Raw genomic sequence first — 21,169 nt, 5'->3', positions numbered from 1 at the left:
AGGGGGTGTATGTTTATGGGGTCTGTGTGTGAATGAGTGTTACTGTGGTGGATGGATGGCGTGGTGTGGTGTGCTGAGTGAAAAGGGGGAGGTTTACTCGTCAAGTATATAAGTTATGTACGTACATACATACGCGTTACCACTGTATCTCCATGTCCCCTTATCCCAATTATTGTACTTGTATCCCTGAAGATACCATAACTACTACCCCCCTCCCCCATCTTCCTCCCCCCCACCAACCCCCTCCAACCCCTCCAAAAACACCTCCGCCTCCCTCCTCGCCCTCAACCTCGCCACCAACCCCCCTCCACCCCCTCCACCCCCTCCCCCACCATTCCCCCCTCCCTCCCCCTCCTCCTCCCCACCCCCCCCATCCTCCCCCCTCATCCCAACAGTCTCCCTCCTCAACCCCTCCAACCCCTCCATCTCCCCCCCTCTCCCCTCTCTCGAAAACTGATAAAACCCCACCCCGCGACTCCTAACCTCCTTCCTACTATCATAATGTACCGCTTCCGGTGGCGTCGGGCTTCTATCCCTCTTCCGCGCTAGTTCGTCCATTTTCACCTCGATCTCGGCGTCGGGGTTGAAGGCGGAGCTTTGGATGGTGGGGCCGTGTATGAGTCCCTCTGGCGCGCGGGGGCGGGCGGACATGCGGTCGAGTTCCTCGGCTCCTCTAAGCTGATTCCGTAGGCGCCGCTCCATACGGTCTTTTTCGGCCTTCGTACCCTCTCTCAGACGTCCATACTCATCCTCAAACTCCACCTTCTCCAGATCCGCGAACGTTCCCCCCCCTTCCTCAAGTTCACTCTCATCCTCGCTCCCCTCCCCCTTCTCCCCCGCCTCAGTCCATTTGCGATCCCACTCCACCAGCCCCCCCGCCCCCTCTCCGCCCTCGGCTACATCTATATCCCCCCGTTTCATAGCACGGTACCTCTTAGCTTTCTCCTCCATCTTCCTCCTCGACCGCTCGAGCGTCTCTTCATCCACCCCGCCGATATCTTGTTCCCCCCCTTCTCTGCCCCGTGTATCTTTATCTTTCCGTCGCCGTCGGTGAGCGGTGAAGATATCGTCTTTCTTTTTTGCGTGGGCGCGGGAGGCGCGCGGACCGGGGGGGGAGGGGGGGCGAGAGAGGAGGCTGGAGAGGGTTGAGGTGAAGGTGAGGGAGGAGGGGGTGGGGGCGCTGGGGGTGTGTTTGGTGCGTTTTGTTGGTGGGACGGAGGTGGTGGAGGAGGGGGGGCGGTAGAGGTGTGTGTCTGTTTTAGAGAGGTGGGAGGACATGGTTTGTTTTTCTCTGTTGCGGTGTGGTGAGGTGAGGTGAGGCGTGTCGTGGGGGGATGTTCGGGTGTGAGATCGAGAAACGGGTGGCGCAGTGGAGGTTGTATTTTTAGTGGGTAGGGGCGCGGGATCAAGGGGTTGGTTATGTCGACGTTTGAAGAGGCATCTGTGGGATAGGGTGGGTGAATTTCGGGGGTGAATTGGAGGTATTGTCGTGCAGTTCGCAAGCTGCTAGATAGGTAGATAGATGTTCGCGACATCGAACCACGCGGTTTCGATGTCCACGGCGGTGGCAGAACACGCACCCAAACCAGCTTAGCGGCATCCCCCCCCCACCACCCTACCAAACCCCCACTATTGGCAGTATGTAATGGCCCGCCAACCTCCGATTCACGCAATCGCTCTCCCTCCAAGCTTGGGAATTTAAAGTAAAAACAACAATTAAAGACAAATCAATCCCATACAATCACGTCAAAATGGCTGCTCAAAAGACTGTTTTCATTGGTATCATCGGTATGTAACTCTACTCCTCCCCCCCCTCCATCTCTAGCATTGAGCAACCCACTGACGAATCCCAGGCGTGGGCGGGGTAGGAAAATGCTTCCTCTCACAACTCAAGGGCGTCACCGAGCGTCTGGCCAAGAACCCGCGTAACCCAGCTCTGGCAGTCGTCTTCATGTCGCGCAGCAAGACCAACATCTACAGCGCGGACTATGCCCCCCTCTCGCTCGACACCAGCGCCGAGACAGTGGCAGCATCGAAGCAAGACGTCCTCTCGACGGCGAAGCTGATTGAGTACCTCGCTGCGGCACCCGGGAAGGCGGTGGTGGTTGATAATACCAGTGCGCAGGATGTGGCGGATCAGTACCCGGAGTTCCTGGCCAAGGGGGTTAGTGTCGTGACGCCGAATAAGAAGGCGTTCTCGGGATCGTATGCGCTGTGGGAGGCTATCTTTGGGGCGGCGGCGAAGTCGGGAGCGAAGGTTTATCATGAGAGTTCGGTTGGGGCCGGGTTGCCGGTTATCTCTACGGTGAAGGATTTGGTGGAGACGGGGGATGAGGTTACCAAGATCGAGGGCGTGTTTAGCGGGACCATGTCGTTCTTGTTTAACTCGTTTGCGCCGACGGAGGGGGAGGGCGGGAAGTGGGCTGCGGAGGTTAAGAAGGCTAAGGAGCTTGGGTATACTGAGCCGGATCCAAGAGATGATTTGAACGGCCTGGATGTTGCGAGGAAGCTGACTATCTTGGCGAGACTTGTTGGGTTGAAGATCGAGTCGCCTACCTCTTTCCCGGTGCAGAGCTTGATCCCCAAGGAGCTTGAGAGCTGCTCCAGCGGAGACGAGTTTATGCAGAGACTGCCCGAGTTCGACTCGCAGATGGAAGAGGTGAAGCTTGCTGCCCAGGCGCAAGGAAAGGTCGTCAGGTTCGTGGGGAGTATCGATGTGGCTAAGGGCGAGGTCAAGGTCGGGCTAGAGATGTTCGACAAGTCGCACCCGATTGCGGCGCTGAAGGGAAGTGATAACATCATAAGCTTCTACACGAAGAGATATAGTGCCAGCCCTCTTATTGTCCAGGGCAGTGGCGCGGGAGGCGAGGTAACCGCTATGGGTGTCGTGGGAGATCTACTGAAGGTCGTTGCCCAGCTATAATTATGATAGACGAAAAGTAGACAGTTATTCATTTGGCGGAGGATTCTGAGGCCTCCTCCGACGGTTCCGGCCTTCCTGAAGTCTTTGCATGCTCTCTGCTCCACCTTGCTCGTCTTGTTGCCCTGCTTCTGGTGGTATAGATATGACCGGTACCGACATCCTGAACTCCCGAGGCTCTCCGCTTGGTCGCTCACTCAAGCTCGGTGCTCGTGGCCTTGGGCGGTTCTGAGCTCTTCCACCGATGAAAGGGATCTCATATGCGACTATTCGGAAGATGTAAACGAAGAAGTCGTAGACTACGAGTAGGAGCCATGGTCCCAGCACTAAGCCGGCGAGAATAAGCTGTGATAACGTCAGCTATCGCTCAAGTAGATATTCCAAAGTAGGAACATGAATAAATCCTAACTTACAAATAACCGAGTGATCCAGACCTCTATGTACTCAAGGTTGCTGGGGAGGATAGATGACCACGACATCTTCGCCGAGCTTGCGATGTGTGCACACGAGCGATAGTAGTTCCCCCTCAGTGTTCACGGTTGATTAGATCCGAAGTCTGTGCACGATTATTGTCGTCTTCTCAGCTGAGACTCCTCCGCAGGATATGGGAGTTTGGCGAAGACCTGATCAGCGGATGGGAATGGCACAGAAAGAAGATCTATCACTTTGCGCTGATCAGCTCTTGCCTGGCGGGGAGTGAAAGTTAAGTAAGAGTAACAGCACGACCTTGACGGGTACAGGGGTCCTTACCCGTCGTCATGCGTGTCAGCGAAAGGCGCTAAGATAAAGATGGCCGATAACGTGAATAATCTTTGGACTTGCAAGCCGCCAGGTCTCACTATATTTGCGTCATTACTCTGTCCACCAACAACATAACTCATTTGCACCAGGCGACCTATATTCTATACTAGGCATCATGGCAGGTGCGGCTGGGAAAAAGCAGAAGAGGGAAGAGTACCGCGCGGCTCAGCGAGATGAGGGCGGGACGGAGCTTCCCAAGAAGAAATTCTACAGGCAGAGGGCGCATGCCAATCCATTCTCAGACCATCAATTGACATAGTGAGTAGTCTGATAGGCCTATATTCAGCTTGCGTCTAATTTTATAAAGCCCAGTTAGCCCAGCAGCAATGGACTGGTCGTCATACTACCCCGCATATGTTGCGCCGGCACCAGCGAAAGACGAGGATAACGAGACAATGGAGGGCACAGAAACAAGCGACAAGCCAAGGCCATTGACAAAGGATGTAGAGATTGCTGATATTGGTTGTGGTTTTGGTGGGTTAACGGTGGCACTCGCTCCTCACTTCCCAGACCAGCTCATATTGGGTATTTACTCTCTGTTCATTAGTCTAGATTACCATACTAACGACCACAGGCCTGGAAATCCGAACACAAGTAACAGAATATGTACATGAGCGCATCAAGGCGCTGCGTGCGCAACACCCAGATAGCAACGCCTATCAAAACGCATCCTGCCTCCGAGCCAACACGATGAAGTTCCTCCCCAACTTCTTCAAGAAGGGACAGCTCTCGAAGATCTTCCTCTGCTTCCCAGACCCCCATTTCAAGACCAGGAAACATAAGGCGCGGATTGTGTCACTCTCGTTAAATTCAGAGTACGCATATGCTGTGCGACCAGGGGGAATCATCTACACTATCACTGATGTGGAGGACCTGCACAAGTGGATGGTGCAGCACTTTGATGCGCATCCGTCGTTTGAGAGGTTGACTGATGAGGAACAGGAGGCAGATAAGTGTGTGCATATTATGAGGACTGAGACGGAGGAGGGGAAGAAGGTGGAGCGTAACAAGGGCATGAAGTTCGTTGCTTGTTATCGCCGGAGGGAGGAACCGCCGTGGCCTGAGGTGGAGGCGGCCGCTAAGGCAGCTTAAGTCATAAATTCAAAGCATAGTTCAATTTTCATGACTGTCAAGTTAATATTATCCTCTAGTGTTCGTATATTTGTATGAATGAGTAAAGTCGTGAAATATGTTTGGACTTGATGTCTCACCTTTGATTCCGCGCGGCAATATAATTACGCGACCACCGGACCGCACCTGTAGTAGCACATGCCTATCAGATAACGAGAGCTCTCGTTGCTACCCCATATGATGACGAACAAAACGACGAATAGTCCACATAGACTATGGCCCTGAGCAGAAGAGATGTGATCCTAGCAGGGATCGCCATTTTCTTCGCCTGGGGAGGGGTCACCAGCCTAATACCGTCCCTGCGCTGGACAGCTTGGGCGTTCGTGGCGGGCATCCTGGTCACCGTCCTTGGACTCGCAGCGATTGTCCTGACGACTACGAGGGGTTCTAGTTATGGCTCAAGAAGCAGAGTCGTTCGCCCCCGAGGACCCGATTTCCTGGGCGCAGAAACATGGCGGGAGGAACTTGCGAAGCTCCCAAGTCGACAACCATACGACCCGCGACCATTATACCCAGAGTCCTTCCTCATATCCGCCTCTCTCGACGAGCTGCTCGAATATATAGTGCGGGATTTCGTCAAGTCCTGGTACTCGAGCATAAGTCGCAACCCAAGCTTCACGAACGAGGTCGACAACGGGATAAGGGATGCGCTCATCGATATCAGGGACAGGCTGTTATCAATCGACCTGGTCGAGGTGGTGGTCGAGCGATTCGTGCCGATACTCACGGCTCACTTTAAGGATTTCTACGATGCGGAGCGGGTCGTACGGGGGAAGCACCTTAATCGGAATGTCACGGAATCAGAAGAGTTGGACCTTGCGATCGCCGCAAAATACAGAGATGGGAAGCTACACCCAGCAGCATCGCTGGCATATTCAGATACACGGCTTGTGCAGCAGGAGCATCTGCGGACTTTAGCGAAGGAAATAATCCCCAAAGTGGTGCCAGATAGCCTGATATCGAGCAAAGTGGTGTCAGTACTCATCGAGGAGCTGGTGAGCTGCGCCGTCCTGTTCCCAGTGATGCAGGTAACATCTGATCCTGATACCTGGAACCAAGTTATGGAGAATTACGGCCGGTCGATGCTCCAAGACCGATCGACGGTGCGGAAGTTGCGTGCGGCTCTTGATCAGCACGCGTCTCCGGCGCCGAAGGAGAAGCGGTCCCTGCCCTTCCCACGACTCTCGCCGAATGATAACGAGCGGAAATTCGAGAAGTTCATACGTGCCGCTCGCAAGGTCAATAACTTATCAGATGCTCGCCGGTTTCGAAGTGAAGTGTCAAGTCAGCTGAAACGAGATTCTCAACTTGAGGCCGCGGATTCGGTCTATCTCCGCCGCCTGGAAATAGCCAAGAAGATATTAGATCAAAGAGTGAACCATCTGGCGTCAGGAAACTGGAGCGCGAACGGAAATAATATTCCGGATTTTTCCTCAAATAATGGACCGAGCTCAGATCTTAACAATGCGTCGCTTGTGGATATTTTGCATGATTCATCAGCACTGTCATATTTTATGGAGTATATGGACAGACAGAGGGTCATGCCTCTTGTGCAGTTCTGGATTGTTGTTGATGGCTTTCGGAATCCACTCGAGGAGGACCCAACTGACGACGATGAAGTTCCTCCAAACTTGCCGCCATGGACTGATGCAGACCGATTAGATCTTGCACAGATCCATGAAGCATACTTATCCAGGCCTGAGCTGAACATATCGGAGTCATCAAAGCAATCCGTAAGAACCTTTTTGAAGGCTGGAAAGGGTGCTTCCCAAGAACAGTACTATGCTGCGCGCAGGACTATATTGCTTGCGCAGACAAGCGCCCTAGAAAAGATGAAGGGCAAATACTTTGATGGATTCAAGAAATCAGACCTCTTTTACAAGTACCTAACTTCACAGGAGGCTTCGAAAAACACAAAGGCATCAATGTCACATAATCCATTCGACGACCAAGACAGGCCATCTCTGCCGCCTAGAATTGATACCCCCCAATCACTTCATCCAAAGCCCAAGGCGGTATCCAGAGTCTCGTTACGGCAACCACAAAGGAAGATTGCATTACATCGCGCATCGCAGTCATCTGCCGACCTACCAAGTATGCAGCGGCGTAATGTTATGGATCTCGCAAATTCCCGCCGCTCTCTTGATGGTGATGGTGATTCGCCGCTTTTTGATGATGATGATGCGGATAGCGAGGCTCTTGCTGGTTCCGTACAGAGTCTGGACCAGGATATAGACCATCATGACGGGTCAGCTGCGCCAGATAATCAGATTGTCAAGGCAATGGAAGCAGCGCTGAACGATATCATGGAAGATGCCCCTAATGTTGACGACTTGCGTGGCTCCTTATTCGATAATGGGGATTCTCCTGCCACAAGCCTTTTGTTTGGCAAGGCAGAGGTGTCCCCGCGGAGCTCAATTGATGTTCAAGCTCATGACTCGTCACAGAAAGAAGGTGGCAGGCCAAACATTGCATCTCTTGGACTTGTGAACACATCGTCACGTATTGGAGTCTTTACAGATGACGACTTATTTGGCGACGAGGAGAAATTTCTATCTGACGAACATGATGATCCGGATGAGGATAAAGAGGACGTCAGTGACCAAATCCACGAGGCAGCTCCCGGCGACTTGGGTCTTGCGGAAGCTATAACAGTCCTTACTACCGACATCGAGCGTTTGATTGCACAAAATGCAGTTGTGGAATCTCTCACCCGAAAGGCCGAGCTTACCAACAATACAGCAGAGCTACGGATTTTACGGAAGTCGAAGGCCAGCTTGCAACGCGAGATCAGGCGTAAGGAGCTTCAAAGACAGCAATATGTTGTGCAAGAGAGCGATAACAGCTTATATGGCCGCTCCACGATTAGGATTAAGTCTATCATGGTCGGTAAGGATGATGATGGCCGAGAATTCGCGATATATGTCGTCGAAGTCCAACGGAAAGCCGGCGAGCAGATGATTGCTGCATCTTGGGCAGTCACTCGCCGATACAGCGAGTTTCTCGAACTGCACCAGAAACTTCGTGAGAAGTATCCTTCTGTTCGCCATCTCGACTTTCCCCGGAGGCGGATGGTTATGAAACTGCAGAGCGATTTTCTGCACAAACGCCGCCTTGCTCTAGAGAAATATCTGCGAGAGCTACTGCTATTGCCAGACGTCTGTCGCAGCCGGGATCTACGCTCTTTCCTGTCACAGAGCGCCATTGCTCCTGGTACGGAAGCGCCTAGTAACTTGGAAGATAAACAGGATATGATGACTCGCTTCTACAACTCGGTCACAGACGGGATGGAAGATATTCTTGGAAATATCCCAGTCCTCGATCAGTTGTCAACGGCAGGCCAGAATCTCATATCTGCAGCTACCAACCAACTGACCACCATGCCACCCCTTGTCAGCGAGGACCCAATGACAGCAGCCGAGGCTGAAGCGGAGCTAAATGCTTTTGAGAACCGCGAACTCGAGCCATTCGTCAAGCCTATCTGCGACATCTTCTTGGAGGTCTTCGAGCTCAACCGCGGAAATAACTGGCTCCGAGGCCGAGCCGTCGTTGTGGTCTTGCACCAGCTGCTCGGCGGGACTATCGAGCGGAAAGTCAGAGAAAATGTCAAGACTTTGGTCCTGGAGGATTCAATCATGAGGTATATCACGTTGATAAAAGACACCATGTGGCCTGGAGGGAAGAAACGTGAGATGGTGCAGCGGACGGCGGCACAGAAAGCCAAGACAAGGACAGAGGCAAGCCTTATGCTAGCAACACTCATTCCGGATCTAGTTGGGAATGTCGTTGGGCGTGTTAATGCACAAGCTGCAAGCAGGAGGATATTTGCTACGCTTAATAATCCCCGGTTGAAGTAAGTGATACACAGCCCCTTGCATGGCACACTTTCTAATATGATTACAGTTCTCATCTCATGTTTACTTTCTTGGACGAAATAGTAGATGTTCTTTTCAGGGGGTCTCGTACATAGTCAAATTTGGTCTTAAGTAGTCTCATTGGGACTTAGCGTCGGCGTTTGGGGACACAGCATGGGGTTCACAGGTTCAAAGGATGTTACCATCCAACCCATAATGAAAAGGAGTTTGGGCAACTTATTATTAAATGGTTATACTCGAATAGTTTCCTATTAGTATATAGCATAATTGAAGATTTTACTACACATCGTGTTATCCAGGCTATGTTCTAGCTAAATATCTCCCAGTTTATCATGGAGACGAGGCTACGCTGATAGATGTGTTCTGCCAAGGCGGTGTAACCGGGAGGCAGCCTTACCCTTCGATTTCCAAGATATCCCATCCCCATCCGTACACAAAACCACGCTCGCTATCCCCTCAATCAAGTCCCCGCCATGGACAACCAATCGCCGATAAATCACGGACTCTCGTCCTTTCCCATTGACCCCCAAGCCTTCGATGCGGACGACCGCATCTCGTATTCCAAGCTCGACCAAAAGTTCCTCCTCGTCGCCGACGATGGCTCCGAGTACGAATTCGACGACGCGCTGCGGCGGTGGATCCCAGTCCTCGATGATGAACTAGCGGCACAGCAGCAGGCGGCTTATAAAGTGCAGGGGGTGGATGAGGAGGAGACCGTGGAGGATATGAGGAGGAAGAGGAAGAAGGAGCATGTCAATGGAGAAGAAGTGAGTAGCGCTCTCTATCCTCTTGCCCTTTATCTCCAGCTCATAAGGTGCTGTTGCTAACTAGCACAGGATAACGGTGGACGCGCCGTAAAAGCGCCCAAGAAAGCGAAGGCACCCCTCCCACCACGACCCAATACCGCAGTCTACGTAACTGGCCTCCCGCGCGACGTAACCATCGACGAGGTCGCCGAAGTCTTCTCGCGCAAATGCGGCGTGATCGCTGAGGAGATCGACAGCGGGCGCCCACGAATCAAATTGTACACAGATGACAGCGGAGCATTCAAGGGCGACGCGCTGATTGTGTTCTTCAAAGCGCCCAGCGTGAACATGGCCATCACGCTGTTAGACGACACGGATTTCCGGTACTCGGATTTGGGCGGCAGCGGAAAGATGCGCGTGATGGCGGCGGATAGCAGTTATAAGAAGACGAAGGTGGATGAGGGGAGTGGTAGTACCAGCACAGTTGATAAGGAGGCAGCGAGGGAGAGGGCGAAGACGAGTGCGCGCGATAAGGCGAAGATTATTAAGAAGACGCAGAAGCTAGATGCGAGGCTTGCGGACTGGGATGATGATGACCCACAGGTACTGTATGAGGCTGGGCCGAAACCGCAGAAACTTGTGGTGCTGAAGCACATGTTCACACTAGAGGAGCTGGAGGAGGACCCGGCTGCGATGCTGGATATCAAAGAGGATATCCGCGAGGAGTGCGCGAAGCTTGGTGAGGTGACGAATGTTGTGCTATTCGACCTTGAGGAGGCAGGCATCGCGAGCGTGAGGTTTAGAGATGAGGCGGCTGCCGCGGAGTGCGTACGTGTTATGAATGGGCGGAGCTTTGCGGGTCAGACCGTGGAGGCGTATTTGAGTGAGGGGAAGGAGGGGTTTAAGAAGAGTAAGGCGAAGGCGCAGGAGGGAGAGGAAGGTGGGGGTGCTTAAGGTATGGATATGGATGTATGAGTATCACGCACAATAACTGTATTGTCTGGAGTTGGTTGGGAGCCACGGCTTGGAGAAAGGAGTAGTTGGGAAAATTATAGTCCCAAGGAGGTCATCATGAAACGAAGCCTGTTGAAGGCACCTATTGATAGCAAAAGTATATCCTACTTGTATCGCCCAGAGTCTAAGAAAGGGACTGTGCATAACAGTGATCAAGAGGCAATGAACAGCTTATAGACTCTATTCCTTGCTTATGCGTTTACAGTAACCACACATTAAACAGAGGCTCATAATCACTGTGAGCAGTAATCCTTACAGTGGACCCTCTCAAGAAGCTAATCATTTAAAGGTCCAATAAAGGCGGTACGTTCCATTAGTGATCTATTTTATGTCCCCAGTGCCTCAGGTCCAGAACTCGGCGATTATGGCGCCAGTATCTAAGCTCTGAGTCGAGGTGAGCTAGTTTCCAGCCATTCTCAAAAGCGATGTCCGATCCCCTGAAATTCGTGGGACATTTTTCAAGTTTGTCTACATCGTATGATGACATGACTCACACGACGAGACCAAGTATTTATTCCCAAGAGTCCCCATCCTCGACTTCTAGAAAGAAAGAAGCCATACCCGTCAGATTTAAAGTTTCGAAGCGAACTACGCTAGCATCACCGACTGGAGCACCCATGTCCATGCGCCACACCTAAATCCACTTTAATCCTTGCAGCTTCTCGATCTAGAATCATGCCATCCACTGATCCACGTCCACCACCAGGTGAGAATCCTCAAAACCCATATCTCAATATTATTTTTCAACGTAAGTTATATAGTCCATGCTAATACGCTACTATCTAGCCGGCGCATCCTTGAAAGCCAAACAAGATTTTGCGGTGGGCCTGATCAAGGATGAGCAGGATGACACGGACCGTCGTGGTTGGGACGTAATCATGTCCGAAGCTTGCTTTGGAGAACTTCCACGGACTGATATTTCTCGATATCTTCACACAGGAGAAATCCTTTGTGGAATGGTGATCCGTGGAAGATTACAATCTGCCGTCTTTGGTACTTTCATGGATCTATGCCTTCAAGGCGTATGCTCCTTGAATGCTCTCGAGCACCCCGTGCACTACAATAATGGAAACCGCGACAGCGACTGCCATAGATGGATTATGCGCATGCTAGGTGTTTTTAACTGTTTTAACGCAGATATGCAATTGGTGCAAGGGGGATGGTATATGGAAGTGGAGAATCGCTGGATCCAATACGATGCACATTCCACATGGCTAGTGACCATGATCGAGAGGAGCTTCACCTCTCTCGATGCTGTCTTCAACATCATCCGCGCCAAAGGCCGACTGGGACCCGTTAATGCTAGCCGGTTAAAGGAACTGGAGGGAAAGTACCCGCCGTATCCGACTTGGAAGGCAGATATCAACATCAACCGCACCAACGGCTGGCATGGGAGCGGAACATTCGCATTTTGGTTACCGGAGAATATTGATCCTGCCATCACCCAACTAGGAGTCTACGATGGGATTATGGCGCTTTCGAAGGACTTCCATAGACATCTCTCAAGGACGGAAATGCATTACGCTGAATTCTTCGATATTAACAGAGATGAAAAGTATGTTGAAGATGTTAACAGGAAGATAAAAGGGCCAAACTAAGCAATTAGTGGATCGACCCTTTCCTTAGGGATGTGTTGAGGTCGCACAATTAAGCTAATATATAACTTTCACTGTCAACTTATCTCTGCAGCTTCACGAGTACACGGGCGACATGTAGTGATAAATCTCACATTTAGTATTTCTTAATAAGCGGCGTGTGTGTTTGCCCAGTTTCCATACATACAAGTATTCCCCTCCCGATTCATCGGGCGACACCTTCAGTGCTAAAAAAGCAAAATAGCAAAGCAAAACCCACAAAAGAAGTTTACATAGAAAATCCCCCCCTCGTTCATGTTATCCCAGCCAATAGTCCATCCAGATTAAAAAACAAAAGCAAATCCTTATCCGCACCATCGCTTGCAACCAACCCCAGCCACCTCGCCTTTTTTGTGGTGCTACTATGAGCCAAGGCTTTGAATATCGCATAACAAAATATTTCAACCACCTCAGTCGTGAGGCAGCCCTTCGCCGGTAAAAACGCCCACCCCTATTCCGTCCCTCCGTCATAAAAGCCGTTAATGTATTATATATACCCCTCACCCCCCACCGCTCTCCAGTAGTCTCGCTCGCAGCTCGATTAGCACTCAAGGAGCCTGCCCTTCCCACGGCCCCATATCCATCGGCCCAATACTCATCAGCTCCCTCAACATACCTTCCCCAATCGGCGTCAGCGCTGACGCCATCTCCCACTGCGCGCCCGCGAACTCCGCGCCGCGCCCCGGCGACCCCGCCATCGTGTAGCCTATCCCGCCCTGATTCTGCAGCGCAGGTATGTATCCCTCGCCGCCCTGCTGCTGGTAGAAACCCTGCGCGGCGCCGTTCTGGTGCTGCCCTGGAATCCCGGTGTTATGGCTTGCAACGGGTGAGGTTTCGAAGGAGCTGTGGCCTGATCCCTTCGCTGGTGCGAGGTTGGTAGGTCGGTGGCCGTCGGAGGGGGCGGTGGAGGAGGGTGTGGGGCGGTCGGAGAGGGCGGCGTCGCCGGAAGAGAGGTCCATTTCCATCTCGGATGTGAAGTGGCGTTGCATGCCGTAGGTTGTGTCGTTGGTGTTGGGGAGGACGACGAGGCCGGGCATGCTGCCTAGGTTTGTGCCGGCGCCGGGGCGGCTGGGGAAGCCGCGGTCGGCGGGGACCCAGGGCATTGCGTTGTCGGTGTAGCCACTGAAGGGTGGGGGTGCTCGATCAGAGGTTACAGGGGGGCCGGAGGTAGTGGGTGCGGTGGAGGTAGGTGGGGAGTCGGGTTGCGCGACGTCGTCGACGATCTTGAGGAAGTTGCATGGGTCGGTGCCATTACGATCCTTGAAGATCTGTGCTTGGGGATTCTGAGGTGTGTTAGTATTGAGGTTCAATGTGGTGTGGGCAGTGGGGAGGGTTACATTTAAGTGTCCGTTGATAAGGGCCTTGTACTTCGGGTCTCGCAGTCCGAGACTCTCCAGGTCAACGTCGAGTTGAACGAGGAAGGATTCGGTGAGTGGGTTCTTGGCTTTCATTGCGTTCATAGCAGCCAACAGGAATCGCAGTGCGTCACCCGTCGTGTTGTCCTCCGGTCGGCTCTTGAGGTACTGCACGAAGACACGCGCGGCGACGTAGAGACAGAAGGAGATAAAGGGGTTCATCTGTGCAGGTTAGTACTCATACTATTTTTTTCGTGGGAGGAGGGGAACATACAGCTGACAGGTCTAGATGAGAGATCATGCGCATGATACCCGCGATCTCATTCGCAGCATTAATGCAGCGCATCTTACTCTCCTTGCTTACCGACGCCGGAAGATGATTCTTATCTGCTTTATATACAGCTGCCTGATGCAGACATATAGTCGAAGTGTGGATGTTCATATTCGCATACACGATATTCGGGCTGTGAATATTTGGGTTGTTTGCGTTCGTTACTTTGAGGTGCTCAGGTAGCTTCAACGACGTGTTCAGCAATATATTGTCCAGCTGTCTATGACGCTTCCAGAACTCGCCGTTGAGGTCAGAATCGAGCTCATTAGCGTCGGGGCGGTGAAGATGCACGAGATTGCGCCCGAAGAGGGCCGCCATCAAGGCGATGCTGCCGAACGCGGAGAGTTTTTCTGCGCCATTGGGGCCGAATGCGTCGGACAGTGAGGTGGTCTGCTCCGGCTTGCTCTTCTCAAAAGCTTCTTCTGACGCGGGGAGATTGGTGAGAACGTCCCTCTCGTCGATGGTCATCGGCCACCCAGTGCCTATACTGGCGTATCGGTCCTCCGCAAATGCCATCCAGAATGTCCTGCGCCGTTCTTCCCGCTCCGTCCAGTCCCGTGCCGGCGGGAGGCATTGCTTGACGTCCAGTCCTGCCCCGTCTAACCTGTGTAGACCCATCCTGCCAGTGTTAGATTTGCTACCCCCTATTCTCGGTATAGTTACTTACATCTGACATAATCTGATACCAGAGCCAGTACTCATCCAGGCCCTTGGGAAATACATCATCTTGAACTCGTACGTGCTCAGAAGGATATGAGTCTGCGCGTGGCCGACGGATATCAAATGCTCACCGTGTCCCTTCAGGTAGTCCTGCTCAACGTATTTGCGAGATCTCTGGTAGAAGTGGTCTTTCAGGTCCAAGAATTTGTCTGTGACAGAACACGCCAATGTCCACATCGCGTATCGTAGACAAACTGGTGGCCGTTGATTCGGAGCACTGTGTGGCATAAGCTTCCATACTGGACAATCGGAATCACGCCAACCACGAAACTTGGCGTAGACAGGAATACAATGGGTAGACTTACAGGTTCATCGCCGCCAAATAACGATACTTATGTATCATTGGCACAGAAGGGTGTATCTTTTCGAAATAAATCTGGTGCAACTCATCAATCGTCTCCTGCGGTGGAAGCGGCTCATCAAGGCCCAATCCAATCATCTCCCATGTAAACGTTGGGTCCATTGTCATCCCCCCCATATTCAAGTTCGGGTCAAAAGCGAGTTCCTCCATGCCCGGCTGCGGCGAGTCGCCGGGAAAGTGCCAGCGCTCGTGGTCTCGGTCGTTGACAACAGCGATATCTGGGTTGTTGACACCGAAATCTGCGTTTGCTGTCGCAAGCATGGCCCGCGTGCTCGTATGGGTGTTCGCGGGGGGGAAAGTTGGGCGTGCTAGGTCCGGGCTCTTCGCTGCTGAGGGGTCCCGTGTCTTAAGCAATTCCTCGACTTGCTCTAAAGTAGGAAGTTAGATAGGTAGGGTCTATATGGCCAGGGGGCATACTCAGTCGCTCCTCGAGGGCCTTCACATATCCGCGTTTTGGACCGCTCTTGCGCCGGACCTCGTCGTAGGCGCAGTCGTGGTGGAGGCGCTTGCAGGTCGAGCAGCTGGGCTTGCTGCCATCGCACTTAAGCTTTCTCTTCCTGCATATTACACATGCTATCCGCTTTATGGAGGGAGTGCCGCTGCCTGTGTTGTCCCCCTTGGGAGAGGTTGGGTCGTCGGTGCTTCTGCGCCGCTTGTGCGTCGACTGTCCGGCCGTGGTCGTATTAATAGAGTCGAAGGTAGGGTTGGAGTAGGTGTCGGGGGAGGTGTTCGACGAGGACATTGTCAGTGATGGTGATGGCTATGTGTTGAGGAGGTCGGTGTTCGATTGCTGTGGTGGGGGTCTGTCCCTGGGACTGTCTATGAGCGGGATTCGGTCTGTACTGCGCCGGCGACCCCAAGACAGTGCATCTGCGAACTCGAGTGTATGAATGGGGGCGGCCAGTGTCTGTAATATGCTCGCCGGTGAGGATTTATGGTTCGTTGGTTGGGGAATTCCTTCAACCCCAACGGAGTCGGAGATTATAGGTAGCGAGGGTGATGTATGAGCGACCACGGAAGGGCGCACAGCGGTTTCGAGGGTTTCGAGAGTGTCGTGGAACGGGAAACGGCCGGTAGAGAACGTAACCAGCACGATTCCTTTACGGTGGTGATGATTCTCGGTGGATGGAGGGCTGGAAGGAAGGCGGCATGAAGGCCAGTTTAAAGTATTAAAGTCTACGCTCTCGTAGGGCCGAAGTCAACAGGGTGATGTGGTTGAGCTGATGATCTTCGCACGATACTCAAAATAGAGACGCCAACCGAAGCCCACCTGTCTAACGGTGTCTGGTAGAAGCGAGGTACATCCGAGTAGGCATTAAGCAGGCATTAACCATACAAAAGGCATATATTATAGTACAACAAAAGTCATAGAAAGAGTCCTGCATATATACAGGCCTCAACTCACCTCTTTCATTGCTAAAGTACTCTTACTTACTTACTTTAGTACTGCAACTACTGCACAAACTACTACAACTACTCCATTGTGACTAGAAAAGCCAGGGATGGGGATGGAGCCAAGGGCGACTGAGTGAGCGGAGCCACGGTAGGGTATTAGGCTCCGCCCCTTTCACACAAGGCTTCTCGCTCTAACAAAACCCAAATCAATTGGCTGGGGTAGGGGATCTTAGGGGCCATAGGTCCCATAGGGGACCACCAACACACCACAGAGGGTCACTACAGATGCAGTGGCGTGGTTTCTGCGTGGGGGAGGGGCGCATCACAATCCAGTTAAGTAAACTCCCTGTGGTTGAAATTGAGTTTGGGGGAGGGAGGTGTCACTGTCGCTGACTGTTCACTGGAAAGAAGTCACTTTAAAGTTCGCATACATGCTACGCCCACAGCTCATGCTTCATGTCCCAAGCAAGCCCTCACACAGCCACGCGCGTGGGCGCAGATTCAAGCTCAACGGCGATCGCTTCCCTTTCCAAGCGCTCTTCACCTACTCAGAGAGTATTTGAATATCTATAGACAGGCTTTGTTGGCCAGGACGCCTCAGCGTCGAGCGACCAAGAGCTAGATTGCCAGCATCACTGGTAAGGTCGAGAACTGGAGCGCGTGTTCTGCGTGTACTGTACTTGCGTACACCTATGCATGCCTGTCGTGGTCTTACGAGTCTGGGTTGCGACGACAAGCGTCGCTGAATAATCCAGAATCCATGCACGGAACAGTTTACGTCCGTACGTTCCCGCCGCCCCCAAGAGATTAGATGTATCGCGTGCCGCCGCCGTTGCAAACGGGAGAAAGAAAGCACAAACGGGCTCTTCGAGAGCAGGCCCACCTCGGACGGCAAATGTCTCGCCCAAACCGTGGTTACTGAACGATTAGTTCTGTGTACAGTAGTACAAGCCGCGGAAGAGTGGGAATGGATGTGTGGGGACGATGCAACGATGCAACGGCAACCTACGATACACGTCGTCCAACCACCCCATCACAGAACCCATCAATCAATTTCATCTGCACTCTCACTTCGCGGGTGCTGCATCAGCCCTGCGCATCCCAGCAAACCTCGCGTGTCGCCGTCCCCAAGCCTCCGACACCCATACACTCATCCCTTCCTCCCTCCTGTCAAACACGGCGCCAAGCGAGTCGGTAGAGTATTCCGCCGCCGCTGACATGCAACCCCAACCAGGTCCTATCCAAACATCGCAGCAATCCGCGACCCGAACACCCAGAATCGCATGGCGGCGCCGCGGACGCAGGGCTTCCTCGCGCCCAAACGGGTATGGGACTCGTTCGCAAGTGGGTTGTGTAGGCACCGACCTGATGACGATCCTGGATATGCTTACTCGGGCCCTCGCAGGCCAGATTTGTGCCCGCCGAGGTGGGAGAGGGGCAGCGGACGCCAATTGGTCATTCCATGCTGTTTCTCACAGTTCGCGAGGCTGACCGCGGTTGAGATACTTGCTAAGGGCCGATATGCTGGTGTTTCCTCCCCGCTTGACCGCCAGATGGACCTCTTTACCCTTACTCCACTGCGCCTATCCGTTTCCATCTCCATCACTCATGTCCATTACAAATTTCTGCACATGGGCATCTGCAGACATCATCCTGGTATAGTCAACGTTTCCTTGTCTAAACTGCGGTTGCAACTGGCTATCTGTCGCGTCCAGAACTTCAGCTCTGCTCAGCCATAACGTTCGGCCTACACCGATTGACTCACCGACGACCTCGGCATATCACCTTTGAGGGTATGCCGGCTGCCTTCACACATGAAGATTACTCTCAGTGATCCAACCATCATGGACTCTATCCTGACCGAATCCGAATCGTCCAAATGGTCTGAAAGTTCAGTTCCCATAAAGTGCGATATCACGTGGTCACGCGTGAGCTATATCCAAGCGCTTCATGGATCGCCCCCTTTCCCTGCAAGCTAATCTTAGGTAAGGCAGACTCGCAAGGAGCCAGGGAGAACCACCAAGCCAAACGCCGCACATCGCACGACCCGGGCACTAATGGGATGCACAGTCTTGCTCCACAGCGTGTCTGAGACCTCGTATAAGGATTGCACTGCATCGTCGTGAAACCAGTCTGTCAAGGTTGGAGCGCCATGTTCCACATTGGAACACAGTTACGACGCAGCCATGCGGCATCCAGTGCCGTCCACAAGCAGCTCGCCATGCCTTTCATGGAAACAGGGCACTGGTGGTACTCCTCGCATCCAACCCCTTTAAATTGGAAAATATATATCTGCTACGAAAAACAAAGCACTCCGGTCTTCTTTGGCCTGGAGACTATCGAGGAGTGCGAGCTTGGACGAATTTAAGATGCTAATGTCTAATATTTAAGGTTGTAGGGAGAGTGGGATGCCAGCCTGCGAAATAGGCTATTTCTGTGGTTATTGGCTGAAAAGGGGGGTTGTTACCAAGTTATGGTAACGCAGGTACCTTCCTTGACTTCCACCACACAGCAGCAAGGGAATACACACTCCCCTTTCCTTGGGTGGAAACCCCCTCATTCTCCCGTGCGCAACGCTGCCTTAGAATCCTATGGTCTGGGTCCTTCTTGCACCACAGCCGCCACTCCCCCCTAATTGTCATCGCCATCCTCGCCCACTTCCACGTCCTCCACACCAAATCAAGGTCAAGCTTCCCGCCCACTCCACCACATCCGTTGCCCGACGCCGCTCTATACGCCACCCCTCGTATCCCGCTTTCCCAAAATTATGGGACGGAACAGAGAAAGGCAAGTACTGGGGAACACTTCCGCTCCGTTGTCCGGTGGTTTAGAGGATACTTGCGGTTGCTTTCGGCATTAATCTTAGTTGGGATACTGGAGTCGTTTAAGAGTCTGAAGAGTAGTTATTGTATTAATTATAATTAAAATAAAGGATCTCAATTATTGAATACTATAATTATCATATTAATTAAAAATATAGCAAAAAGGAAAGGGCGTTAACGGATTTCGGACTACTAACAAGTATATTTGCAGCATGAGAGACTTACTGGGGAGATAGAAACAAAGTAGTCTGTCTTCTATGAAAACCATGCCAATATATATTATCTTCTCGCCCCTATCATGGCCGTAGCCTTCCGCACGCGTTCATTTACAACACGAAGCGTCTCCTGGAACCCCACCTAACAATCCCGTGGCACATATCGAGTCCATGCGCTAGATATGGTGTCTTACTATCCATATAGAGTTCGAGTATGTATTCTACCCTGTGTCATCATCCCCGCCCACCTTGATGTGTATTGGGTTAACTATGAGAGTCGTCTGCAGGCAGCGTTCAATTTACTCTATACCAGTAGTAGCTTGCAGTCGATTAAGATCGTCCTCGCAATATCGTTCTTGGAAAGCTCCGTCACACATATTTCACTCGACGCGTTCGTTTTCTCTTGGCCAGAATGGATCCCCCAATCGTCGGTGTTACTCCATCGCTAGCACTGCCTCCCCACCATACGAGGATGTCTATATCCGGGAGGTCGACCTAGAAGACTTTGAAGATTACACCATTGGCGGCTAACATCCCACCGTCATCGGTGACCATTTCCACGATGGCCGATATGAGGTTGTCCACAAGCTTGGGTTCGGTGGTTATTCAACGATTTGGCTGGCCCGTGACAAGCATCTAGAACGTTATGACTCGTTGAAGATCCTAGTTGCCGATGAGTCCTTAAAAAGCACTGAAGGCAGTATTCTACGGATGATCTGTGGCGGTAACTCGATGCACCCAGGGCAGCGGTTCACTCCACGTTTACTCGACGAGCTCTCATTCGATGAACCTAACGGACGCCACGATTGCCTCGTGCAAGAACCTGCTGGCTGCAGTATTGCAGCGTCTAAGGAGGACTCGGTAAACTTTATGTTTCCTACTGAAACTACAAGATCCATTGCCACTCAACTTATTATGGGAGTTTCATATCTGCACTCCCGTGGAGTGTGTCATGGTGGTAGGGTTTAAATTCCTTTCGTTCGCCGCAAGTTTCATGACTGCTAGTTCTCACATTATTTAGATCTCCACACGCGAAACTTCCTTCTGCGCGGTCCAGGTTTAGACAGCCTCAGCCCTGACGAGCTCTACAATCGTTACCGCCTAGACAAGGCTCCCGTCACGAGGGTTGATGGCGCGGCAGTTGAACCTCACGCACCGCCATATGCTGTTTACCCAGTGCACATCAAGATGTCCGCCGACAAGCTCGTGGACCCAATCGTTAGGATATCCGACTATGGAACCTCATTCGCAGTTGCCACCGAGCCATCGCCCAAGCTCCATACACCTGCTCTCTACCTCCCCCCCGAAGATTTCTTCAACGAACCCATTACCCAAGCTGTCGACATCTGGACACTCGCCGTCAATCTCTACGAAGTCCTCGGTGAACGGGCTCACTTTGAAACATTCGGCTGGGACCGAGATGATACAATAGCAGAAATGGTAAGTACGCTTGGCTCGCCGCCTGCTCGCTGGTGGGACGCATGGGAGAATCGTAAGGAATTCTTCGAGCTGGACGGCTCCTGGGTCCGTGATATGAAAAGGATCTACACGCCTGTGTTCCGACCTCTTAACCAGCGTATGTGGGACATGGGATGTGGTGAGGCGCCTGAGTCATGTCAGTGGGATGTGAAAGAGGGTGAGATGCGGGCTTTGGACGAGTTACTGAGGGGTATGATGGCTTTTGAACCTGCCTCGAGGTTGACAGCGGAGCAGCTCATGGAGTCAGAGTACATGGTGAAGTTGGAGAGGCGCAGGGAAGATGGGTTGAAATAATGGTGCTTCACCGGCTCTACATCACAGACTCAAGACGATTGGGTATCCCATCCGCTATGCCAGACACAAGCTTAGG

General features: G+C 52.4%; 10 protein-coding genes across 10 annotated transcripts; 7 read left to right on the top strand and 3 right to left on the bottom strand.

Annotated features, from left to right (window-relative positions):
* Window positions 1-204: 204 nt before the first annotated feature.
* VE01_00332 (uncharacterized protein) lies at window positions 205-1,580 on the bottom strand (the record flags this gene model as incomplete). Its single annotated transcript, XM_018269864.2, has 1 exon — window positions 205-1,580. Exon 1 carries the CDS (start codon window positions 1,276-1,278, stop codon window positions 205-207), a length of 1,074 nt encoding a protein of 357 aa, XP_018135022.1. The 5' UTR covers window positions 1,279-1,580.
* On the top strand, window positions 1,574-2,992 carry VE01_00331 (uncharacterized protein). Its single transcript, XM_018269863.2, has 2 exons — window positions 1,574-1,788; window positions 1,854-2,992. The coding sequence occupies exons 1-2, from the start codon at window positions 1,752-1,754 to the stop codon at window positions 2,921-2,923; spliced, it is 1,107 nt and encodes a 368-aa protein (XP_018135023.1). The 5' UTR covers window positions 1,574-1,751; the 3' UTR covers window positions 2,924-2,992.
* Window positions 2,948-3,399, bottom strand: VE01_00330 (uncharacterized protein; the record flags this gene model as incomplete). The annotated part of the gene is made up of 2 exons (XM_018269862.1): window positions 2,948-3,265; window positions 3,334-3,399. The coding sequence occupies 2 exons, from the start codon at window positions 3,397-3,399 to the stop codon at window positions 2,948-2,950; spliced, it is 384 nt and encodes a 127-aa protein (XP_018135024.1).
* Window positions 3,400-3,640: 241 nt separating this feature from the next.
* TRM8 (tRNA (guanine-N(7)-)-methyltransferase (tRNA(m7G46)-methyltransferase)) lies at window positions 3,641-4,867 on the top strand. Its single transcript, XM_018269861.2, has 3 exons — window positions 3,641-3,979; window positions 4,029-4,246; window positions 4,296-4,867. The coding sequence occupies exons 1-3, from the start codon at window positions 3,837-3,839 to the stop codon at window positions 4,811-4,813; spliced, it is 879 nt and encodes a 292-aa protein (XP_018135319.1). The 5' UTR covers window positions 3,641-3,836; the 3' UTR covers window positions 4,814-4,867.
* Window positions 4,868-5,000: 133 nt separating this feature from the next.
* On the top strand, window positions 5,001-9,007 carry MDM1 (Intermediate filament protein). Its single transcript, XM_018269860.2, has 2 exons — window positions 5,001-8,705; window positions 8,756-9,007. The coding sequence occupies exons 1-2, from the start codon at window positions 5,068-5,070 to the stop codon at window positions 8,820-8,822; spliced, it is 3,705 nt and encodes a 1,234-aa protein (XP_018135318.2). The 5' UTR covers window positions 5,001-5,067; the 3' UTR covers window positions 8,823-9,007.
* Window positions 9,008-9,145: 138 nt separating this feature from the next.
* VE01_00327 (uncharacterized protein) lies at window positions 9,146-10,646 on the top strand. The gene is made up of 2 exons (XM_018269859.2): window positions 9,146-9,494; window positions 9,564-10,646. The coding sequence occupies exons 1-2, from the start codon at window positions 9,201-9,203 to the stop codon at window positions 10,425-10,427; spliced, it is 1,158 nt and encodes a 385-aa protein (XP_018135317.1). The 5' UTR covers window positions 9,146-9,200; the 3' UTR covers window positions 10,428-10,646.
* Window positions 10,647-11,087: 441 nt separating this feature from the next.
* VE01_00326 (uncharacterized protein) lies at window positions 11,088-12,140 on the top strand. The gene is made up of 2 exons (XM_018269858.2): window positions 11,088-11,193; window positions 11,274-12,140. The coding sequence occupies exons 1-2, from the start codon at window positions 11,163-11,165 to the stop codon at window positions 12,083-12,085; spliced, it is 843 nt and encodes a 280-aa protein (XP_018135316.1). The 5' UTR covers window positions 11,088-11,162; the 3' UTR covers window positions 12,086-12,140.
* Window positions 12,141-12,211: 71 nt separating this feature from the next.
* VE01_00325 (uncharacterized protein) lies at window positions 12,212-16,279 on the bottom strand. Its single transcript, XM_018269857.2, has 6 exons — window positions 15,306-16,279; window positions 14,833-15,256; window positions 14,475-14,744; window positions 13,751-14,426; window positions 13,459-13,698; window positions 12,212-13,404 (listed from the first exon to the last, which is right to left on the bottom strand). Exons 1-6 carry the CDS (start codon window positions 15,628-15,630, stop codon window positions 12,670-12,672), a joined length of 2,670 nt encoding a protein of 889 aa, XP_018135315.1. The 5' UTR covers window positions 15,631-16,279; the 3' UTR covers window positions 12,212-12,669.
* A 2,156-nt stretch (window positions 16,280-18,435) lies between these two features.
* On the top strand, window positions 18,436-18,681 carry VE01_00324 (uncharacterized protein; the record flags this gene model as incomplete). Its single annotated transcript, XM_018269856.1, has 2 exons — window positions 18,436-18,629; window positions 18,675-18,681. The coding sequence occupies 2 exons, from the start codon at window positions 18,436-18,438 to the stop codon at window positions 18,679-18,681; spliced, it is 201 nt and encodes a 66-aa protein (XP_018135314.1).
* Window positions 18,682-19,882: 1,201 nt separating this feature from the next.
* VE01_00323 (uncharacterized protein) lies at window positions 19,883-21,093 on the top strand (the record flags this gene model as incomplete). Its single annotated transcript, XM_018269855.1, has 3 exons — window positions 19,883-19,913; window positions 19,961-20,278; window positions 20,342-21,093. 3 exons carry the CDS (start codon window positions 19,883-19,885, stop codon window positions 21,091-21,093), a joined length of 1,101 nt encoding a protein of 366 aa, XP_018135313.1.
* Window positions 21,094-21,169: the final 76 nt, after the last annotated feature.

The sequence above is a fragment of the Pseudogymnoascus verrucosus genome (assembly GCF_001662655.1).
Source record: "Pseudogymnoascus verrucosus strain UAMH 10579 unplaced genomic scaffold scaffold_1, whole genome shotgun sequence".
Taxonomy (NCBI): domain Eukaryota; kingdom Fungi; phylum Ascomycota; class Leotiomycetes; order Thelebolales; family Thelebolaceae; genus Pseudogymnoascus; species Pseudogymnoascus verrucosus.
Note: the sequence above shows the minus strand (reverse complement) of the source record. Positions and strands in the feature narration are given on the sequence as shown.

Coding starts and splice junctions, on each gene's coding strand:
- TRM8 (XM_018269861.2), top strand. CDS start 3,837: ATGGCAGGTGCGGCTGGGAAAAAGCAGAAGAGGGAAGAGTACCGCGCG. Junction 3,980..4,028: donor TCAGACCATCAATTGACATA/GTGAGTAGTCTG, acceptor AATTTTATAAAG/CCCAGTTAGCCCAGCAGCAA. Junction 4,247..4,295: donor CCCAGACCAGCTCATATTGG/GTATTTACTCTC, acceptor TAACGACCACAG/GCCTGGAAATCCGAACACAA.
- VE01_00331 (XM_018269863.2), top strand. CDS start 1,752: ATGGCTGCTCAAAAGACTGTTTTCATTGGTATCATCG. Junction 1,789..1,853: donor TGTTTTCATTGGTATCATCG/GTATGTAACTCT, acceptor GACGAATCCCAG/GCGTGGGCGGGGTAGGAAAA.
- VE01_00327 (XM_018269859.2), top strand. CDS start 9,201: ATGGACAACCAATCGCCGATAAATCACGGACTCTCGTCCTTTCCCATT. Junction 9,495..9,563: donor AGCATGTCAATGGAGAAGAA/GTGAGTAGCGCT, acceptor TAACTAGCACAG/GATAACGGTGGACGCGCCGT.
- MDM1 (XM_018269860.2), top strand. CDS start 5,068: ATGGCCCTGAGCAGAAGAGATGTGATCCTAGCAGGGATCGCCATTTTC. Junction 8,706..8,755: donor CTTAATAATCCCCGGTTGAA/GTAAGTGATACA, acceptor ATATGATTACAG/TTCTCATCTCATGTTTACTT.
- VE01_00326 (XM_018269858.2), top strand. CDS start 11,163: ATGCCATCCACTGATCCACGTCCACCACCAG. Junction 11,194..11,273: donor TGATCCACGTCCACCACCAG/GTGAGAATCCTC, acceptor GCTACTATCTAG/CCGGCGCATCCTTGAAAGCC.
- VE01_00325 (XM_018269857.2), bottom strand. CDS start 15,630: ATGTCCTCGTCGAACACCTCCCCCGACACCTACTCCAACCCTACCTTC. Junction 15,257..15,305: donor GGCCCTCGAGGAGCGACTGA/GTATGCCCCCTG, acceptor TTCCTACTTTAG/AGCAAGTCGAGGAATTGCTT. Junction 14,427..14,474: donor GGTATCAGATTATGTCAGAT/GTAAGTAACTAT, acceptor TAACACTGGCAG/GATGGGTCTACACAGGTTAG.